The sequence below is a fragment of the Bison bison genome, unplaced genomic scaffold (genome assembly GCF_000754665.1).
Source record: "Bison bison bison isolate TAMUID 2011002044 unplaced genomic scaffold, Bison_UMD1.0 scf7180017864180, whole genome shotgun sequence".
NCBI lineage: Eukaryota > Metazoa > Chordata > Mammalia > Artiodactyla > Bovidae > Bison > Bison bison.
This window is the reverse complement of record NW_011494752.1, coordinates 13603163-13610600: the sequence shown is the minus strand read 5'-3', so window position 1 is coordinate 13610600 and position 7438 is coordinate 13603163. Positions and strand designations below refer to the sequence as shown.

The window sequence follows — 7438 nt, the reverse complement described above, 5'->3', positions numbered from 1 at the left end:
GGTCCCCGCCCCCCCGCCCACCGCCCCATGTCTCTGTTTCCCCAGGGAGAAGTTATTCCTCAAATCAACAAAAAGACACAAAAGTTCCTTGCTCATTCAGGCAGTGAGCATATAAAAGTTGTTCACCTCTTTGTTCAGTTGTAGGTTAACTGATCAGACAGCCGTCAGATACATTAAAATTGAATTCAATGTTTTTTCAGCTGATCTGTTAACTCTTACTTGCCAGAGTGATTCTTCTAAAACTTGTTCCTGTGTTTCTTTACTGAAGTATTTTTATACAACTTCTTCATATTAAATTTACAATGTTAAATAAAATAGTAACTTCTAAAACAGTTCCTGACTGAAAGTAGGTGTCCTGAGCTTTTGATAGAATTATTTGGTGTCTGGGGAAGAAGGGCACGTGTGTATGTTTAAAATTAGTGTATATTTATTAAAAATTACAGACTTGAATTTGACTTCACAGGAACTAGAATGCCTGTTCATTAATATGTTAATACTCTTTTGTTAATTGCTGCTCTTCTGCAGAATAGAGATTATCTATTTTACAGGTTGAGGACTTGACAATTTGGACTTAAACCATCAGACTTTAAAGCCCATGCACTTTTCTCTACCTGGCTACCTAGTGGATTGACTATTAAGTTTAACATTCATCTAACCATTTTCTTTAGTCCAGTAGGAAATTAAGACATTTATAACATAGTTACCTTTTTCATTTTCTTTATTTAGAAAGCTATTTGGAGGTTATGGATTATAAGCCCGAACCTGAACTCCTCAGTGAGAGCTCAGAACGTCTCTTCTCCTTTGGAGTGATAGCAGATATTCAATATGCTGATTTGGAAGATGGCTATAATTTCCAGGGAAACAGAAGGAGGTACTACAGACACAGTCTTCTTCACTTACAGGGTGCTATCGAACACTGGAATCAAGAACGCAGCCCGCCCCGTTGTGTGCTTCAGCTTGGAGACATCATCGACGGATACAATGCGCAGTACAAAGCATCAGAAAAGTCACTGGAGCGCGTCATGAACACATTCCAAATGCTGAGAGTCCCTGTTCATCACACGTGGGGAAACCACGAATTCTATAATTTCAGCAGAGACTATTTAACAAACTCCAAACTTAACACAAAGTTTCTGGAAGACCAGATTGCCCACCATCCTGAGACTGTGCCCTCGGAGGATTATTACGCGTATCATTTTGTACCATTCCCTAAATTCCGCTTCATTTTACTCGATGCTTATGACATGAGTGTCTTGGGCGTGGATCAGTCTTCTCCAAAATACCAGCAGTGTCTGAAGATACTGAGGGAGCACAACCCAAATACGGAACTGAATAGTCCTCAAGGTGAATTATTCCTTTGAGCTGAGAATCTTATACATTGTCTTTAAATTCTTCAGCTACCTTTTATTCAGCAGGAAGATGGATGATAAGGTAAAAGTATACTGTCCTGTTGTTCAGGGTCAGGATTTCTCACTCGCCTCAAGGCACACGGAGTGGTGGCAGTTGGTTCAAGATTCATTTATGTAGCAGATGTCTGAGGGCCTAATATTCTGGCCGGGCACTTTCACTAGGGCACCTATTCAGAGTTATAGGCAGTACCGACAGCACCGCTTTTTTGTGGACCGAGTGGAGGAAGCAAGAGAAGAAAGTGTGCAGGACAGATAATAAACGAAAGAGAAGTGATAAACGCCACCAAGAAAATATAGTATAATATTACAGAAAAGGACTAGAGGTACCATTGTAGTTAGTTGGCCAGAAATAGCTTCTCTAAGGAGAAAAGCATTTCAGCCGAAACCTGAGTGAGAAGGAGTCATCATCCTTTGGAAGAGTGGGTGGAGCATAGTGTTCAAGACAAAAACAAACGCAGAGATGCAAAGCAGAGTAAGACCTTGTTAGTGAAGCACGCACAAGGGTCTGGGGGTGAAAGTGACTTTATAGTGACTCAGTGGACGTGAAAACAGTCTATTTTGTATTCAGTGTAACGAGGAGTAAGGGAAGTAAGCAGAGGAGTATTGAGATCAGGAGTAAGACACAGCGTGATTTACATTGCTCTAAATTCTTTTAGTTCCCTATTTTAAGTCAACTGCTGCCGAGTATTCCTGAAGAAAAAAGCACGAGTCTCCCCCCTGGTAGCTAAGTTTGGATGCCTGAGTGAGAGTAGTGTTGACGTTTGACGGGTGTAAATGACTGGATTCGTTTCAGGACTTCGTGAGCCCCAGTTTGTCCAGTTTAATGGTGGATTTAGCCCAGAACAGCTGAACTGGCTGAATGCAGTTCTTACATTCTCGGACAGAAACCAAGAAAAGGTGGTGATTGTGAGTAAGTATTTACATGATTCTGTTACTCTGGCATTTTAGAGAATGGGTTTAGTTAAAGCATACTAACAATATTGAGATGTCTCTTTTTTATAAAATAAAAGCTTAGTTTAAAACTCTTTGTTGAGAAACAATCTGAATATAAAATTAATGTTTAAGAATTATAAAATAAAAAGGAGAAAAACATATATTAGAGATTGTGATTTGGCCTTTTAGGTTTCAAAGTAGAATTTCCCCAAATAGGATCAATTTGTGTAGCGATGTGTGTAAGTGAAAAATTCCAGTCCGGCCCCGGCCCACGTCTCAGCCTCAGGGGTCCTGCTGGTGGGTGCAGTGGCCTCTGCTGCCCACTGAGAGCAAAGCTGGGGTCCCAGGAGACAAGTGTGAGAGGACCACCTGGCAGGACTGTGAATCCTCCATTTGGTTGCAAGGAAATAAGTGTGTTGTTTTCACTTAGAGTTATTTTTTGCGGCATACTGCCACCAGAGATCATAGGAATCTGGAGGTGCTTAAAGTACACTCAGATGTAGATGTGTGCGGGTGCTTATGCACATTCTCACGCACACACATGAACTGAATTTGGGTTGCGGTATGTCTGGTGTACGTGGTGTGGGGGCTGAGATTAGTTCTCCTGTTTAAAATTGACATTGCCTGAAGATTGGTCTGAGGGGCATGGGGATGGCATGCCCTTCTGGCTGTTGTTTCTGTGATCCATGTGACTGGACAAATGTTCAGTGTACACACTGCAATTTTCTTATGTTGTATCAAATGAAACTGTGAACATGAAGTCCTTTTGAAAGTGACAAGCTTTTCAGATAGTTGGTAATATAAAATTATATCCAAGGAATTCCCAGGTTGTCCAGTGGTTAGGACTTCGCGCTTTTCACTACTGAGGCCTGGATTCTATGACCACTGGTTGGGGAACCAAAATCCTGCACGCCACGTGGGGCAGCCAAAAAATAAATTATATTTCTGTAAATCAGTTTTTACTTCTCTGTCTTTCACTGATGTGATAAGATGGTGCACGAGATGGTGTTTTATTCTTAAATTTTATTCAGAATAAAGTGTTTCTAAAATATCAAATGTCATTCAAGGCTTGGAAAATTAAATAAGGTGCCCTCAGGGGTGATAGCCCTGATGTTACACTGTTTGGTTCTGTAATAAGTGGTCTCCAGAATGGGATACTTCTTGTCTCTGCTTCTTAGTTTTTGCTGCCAAAGTGTACCTGTTAATTTTACCTGTACTGAGTGTACAAAATGTACCTGTACTTAATACTCTGATGTCTTTGAACCCAAAGATATTGAACCACGTAGCTCACGGCGCGCGGCTCCTGAGTCGAGCCCCTTTGTCATCTCTCCCTCTGTGTTCCCGTTTCTTTGCGCTTCTCTCCGTGCACATGTCTGCATTAGCTTCTGATAGGTTTCTTCCATTTCGCTCTCAGCTCAGAGGCCAGGTAAACAAACCTGTAATAACTGAGTGCCTTGGGTTTTCTTTAGCAAAGTTTAAAATGGCTAATAGACATTTTATTTTGTTTCTTCACTTTCATTTTGGCTACTCAGTGGTATTTGGCCTACTCAAGTTTTGGCCATTCAGTTGGAAGGACGGAATTGCTATTAGTTGAGATATGGAACCACGGCAGTAGGAGGGGTTTCGGGTGAAGAATTCAGGAGTTCATGTTTGAAAATATTTTTCAAGCGTCAGATGCCTCTTAGACATCAGGAGAGAGACTGAGTAAGCATTGTGGACATACTTGTCAGAAACTTGGAGTCGAAGTTTGGGTTGGATATCTAAATGTGGAAGTTGAATAGACCTGATGTTTAAAATCGTAAATTACTAAGAGGTCACTATGCTATTAGGGGTAGATAGTGTAGTGTATCCCGAGGAGCAAGCATTCGGGCAGCCCGGGTAGGACCCAGAGAAGTGAGACTGCAGTAAAGGAGGGTGAGTATCAGGAGCAGTCAAGGTTGGGAGAAGAGTAGGGGCATGGCGGTGTTCTGGAGCCAAGTATTTCAAGGAGAAGGGAACAAGTGACTGTGTCAGACACCACTGGGACTTGATAGATGTGTCCAGCATAACAGTGGGTCTAGAAAGTCACGTGGCCTCCTTGGACTCTCAGCCCTTGTCACAGCTCGAGAGTGGTGGTGTTGATGGGGTGTGTGTGTGTCTCTGTCTGTGTGCCAACCCTCTGTTACCGCCTCCCTTTTTTTTTTTTTTTAAATAAACTAATAGTTTTTAAGCAGAATAAAAATATTCAGAATAAAAATAAATGGTAGCAGAGAAAAAAAGAAAGTGATTTACTGGGAAGAAGTAAAGACCAGTGAGCTATAGTGCCCATCCTTGGGCATGAAACCACACCTGCCATGTGATGTGGCCTCACACGTGTCTTGGCATCGAGAATCTGAAGTTCTGCCTCTGTCTCCTGGGGAAGCTAGTGTTAATGTTCCCTGCTCTAACTTAGTTTTCTCGTGTACAATGGCTGTGACCATCTTGACCTGGAAGTGTTTAAAGTGGCACAAGTCAGTTCTTTATAAAACATCGAGTATACAAATGACATATAATCCATGGGCGCCTCCCTAGACTGTTCTGTTACTTCTGAGCAGCTCGTTCTGTGTGTGTGACACTCATATACATGTAGGAAAGTTGGCAAGACTGGATTCCAGCATGGCATCTGCCTGACCGGTGGCTGCCTTTGCTGACCGCCCTGCCCAGGTCGCCCTCTGTCTCCCCTGGTGTTAGTACATCTTGAGACCCTAGGCCGTAGATCTCAGATTTCTGGCTGTACAGCGGCTGCTGTCCCCTTGGGTATGAACCGTCTCCCCCTTCTTTATGCTCCAGAGACGTGGCTGTAGAGTATCTAGTTTTTTGCGTATGTTGATTCTGTTCTCAGTCCAGGATGAGTAGCAGTACACATTTTCTTTTTCCTGAGTACTCGTTGTTAGCCTGTTTTTTGTGAAAGAGGTATTTCTTGATTGGTTCATAACTCTTCTTCTCTTAAACAGGCCATCTTCCCATTTACCCCGAGGCCTCTGACAGTGTGTGCCTGGCCTGGAATTACAGAGACGCCCTGGCGGTCATTTGGTCTCACAAGTGCGTGGTGTGCTTCTTCGCCGGCCACACTCACGATGGCGGCTACTCTGAGGACCCTTACGGTGTGCACCACGTCAACATAGAAGGGGTTATCGAAACAGCTCCGGACAGCCAGGCCTTTGGCACCGTTCACGTCTATCCTGACAAAATGATGTTGGAAGGGAGGGGCAGAGTTCCACACAGAATTATGAATTACAGGAAGGAATAAGCCTTCCTTCCATTTTTGGTCTGATTTTGTTTACTTTTATAGACAGAGACTGACTTGGCTTTGTGGTTTTGTTTGCCCCCCATTCCCCAAGACTCAGTCTCGTTATTTAGGATTCTATTTGCATAACAGATAGCCATAAATGGCTTCAATGTGTGTTAGCTCGTAAGATACTCTGAAGCGTTATTTTTGGGTAATATATCCCATGCTGAAAATTGGAAAGAAGATGAATGAAAGTAGCCTGAGTAAAGCAGGGAGGAGACTGAGGTGGGAAGGTGGATATAATCCTCAAAACAGACACTATTTAGCCTTACCTGAGATGTTTTTTACTTTTTACGAGGAGAATGTATTCATTCACTGTGTTAGCCATGTAACTTAAAATTCACAATAAAAAAGTAAAATAAGCCCAGGTAAACTTTTTCCGTTTACCCAGCTGTGTGAATGAGCTGTGGACACTTTTTGCTTATAGAACCCATCATATTTGTACTTTTATGGGTTTATGCTATTTTGTAAGCCAAAAAGATCACCAGTTGCCTCACAGGTGAACAAATGGCACCTCCGTTCACACAGGTAGATGTGTGGTCTCCTTGCACACCTCCTGTGATTTCAGCCAAAGCAGGACCGAGCGCCAGTGTGACTGTGCCTGCCATCCTGCCTGTCTGGGCCCCCAGCCGGTGCTGTGTGAGACTGTAGTAGGTAAATGAATTTACCCCTGACTCCTTTCATAGACAAGTGGGGTGTTTTTAACTGAGTTGTCATATATTCTGAGGCTTGTTTGCAAAAACATTTACTCAGTGGCAAATGAGGACTGTTCGAGTGTACAGAAAGTGTGCTTCAGGGCCTAAGGAAGGGGACGACAACAGCCAGTGCTAGTCAGCGTAGTGTGCCTGCTGAGTAGCAAGGCACTGTGGGGTACAGCATATGCGTTTCCACTGGCTGCTGTGACAAACTTCCCCAAACTCGGTGGCATAAGCTGTGTGTGTGTTCTCTGACAGTTCCAGAGGTCGTAAGTCTGAAAACATCTTCACTGGGCTGAGAGCACCATGTCGTCAGGGCCAGGGACTCTGGGGGAGACTGCTTCCTGGCCATTTCCAGTTTCCAGAACTGCGTGGCTTGCTGTCCTTGGCTCACGGCCCCGCCCTCTGCAGAGATAGCCTCACGGCTTTCTCCAGCCTCTTGCTGCTTTATTGTCAACGTGCCTTTCTCCTCTTCTGTCTGTGTGGTCAGGCCTCCCCTTGCCTCCCTCTTGTAACAGTGAGGGCATTGAGCGCTCACCCAGACAGTCCCCATCTCAAGATCCTTAATCACACCTGGGAAGTGCATACTGTGGTGTAACATTCATAAGAATTGGGATCCAGTTACGTCTGAGGCCCTCTATTCACTTTACAGACTCGGTGATAATGTGCTCTCTGCACAGTGTCAAGCACTTCTTGGAGGCTGGGTAGGAATTTGGAATTTGAAAATAAGTCTGTTTCTTCATTTCTTGCTAATAGTTATATATACAAAACCATAAATACGCACCATAAGTGTACGCTAGAACGCTGAAATCCTTTATATAAGGGGACAAACTACCAGACTCTTCACTCTCCTGACATACAGTTGGTGCTAATACTGTTTGGGTCAAATATTTCCTAAATCTCAGGAAACTGTCTTTACTATGGAGTTTGATGCCTGCGTACCATCAAACTACGGAATTTGATGCCATCAACTAAAAGGGTTGTATCCGGGTGCTTTAAAACAGCGCTGACCCACAGAAACAACATGTGAGCCACCTTGGTAATCTGAAATATTTCAGCAGGCACATTTTAAGAAGTACACAGAAACATAAAAG

General features: G+C 43.4%; 1 protein-coding gene across 1 annotated transcript in view; it reads left to right on the top strand.

Annotated features, from left to right (window-relative positions):
* Nucleotides 1-6016, top strand: part of ADPRM (ADP-ribose/CDP-alcohol diphosphatase, manganese-dependent) — a 7463-nt gene extending 1447 nt beyond the window's left edge. Inside the window, exons 2-4 of the mRNA XM_010843001.1 lie at nucleotides 727-1344; nucleotides 2203-2319; nucleotides 5315-6016. Coding sequence (XP_010841303.1) covers nucleotides 744-1344; nucleotides 2203-2319; nucleotides 5315-5610 — 1014 coding nt within the window. The 5' untranslated portion in view covers nucleotides 727-743 and the 3' untranslated portion in view covers nucleotides 5611-6016. The remainder of the gene's footprint in view (nucleotides 1-726; nucleotides 1345-2202; nucleotides 2320-5314) is intronic.
* The last annotated feature ends 1422 nt before the right edge of the window (nucleotides 6017-7438 follow it).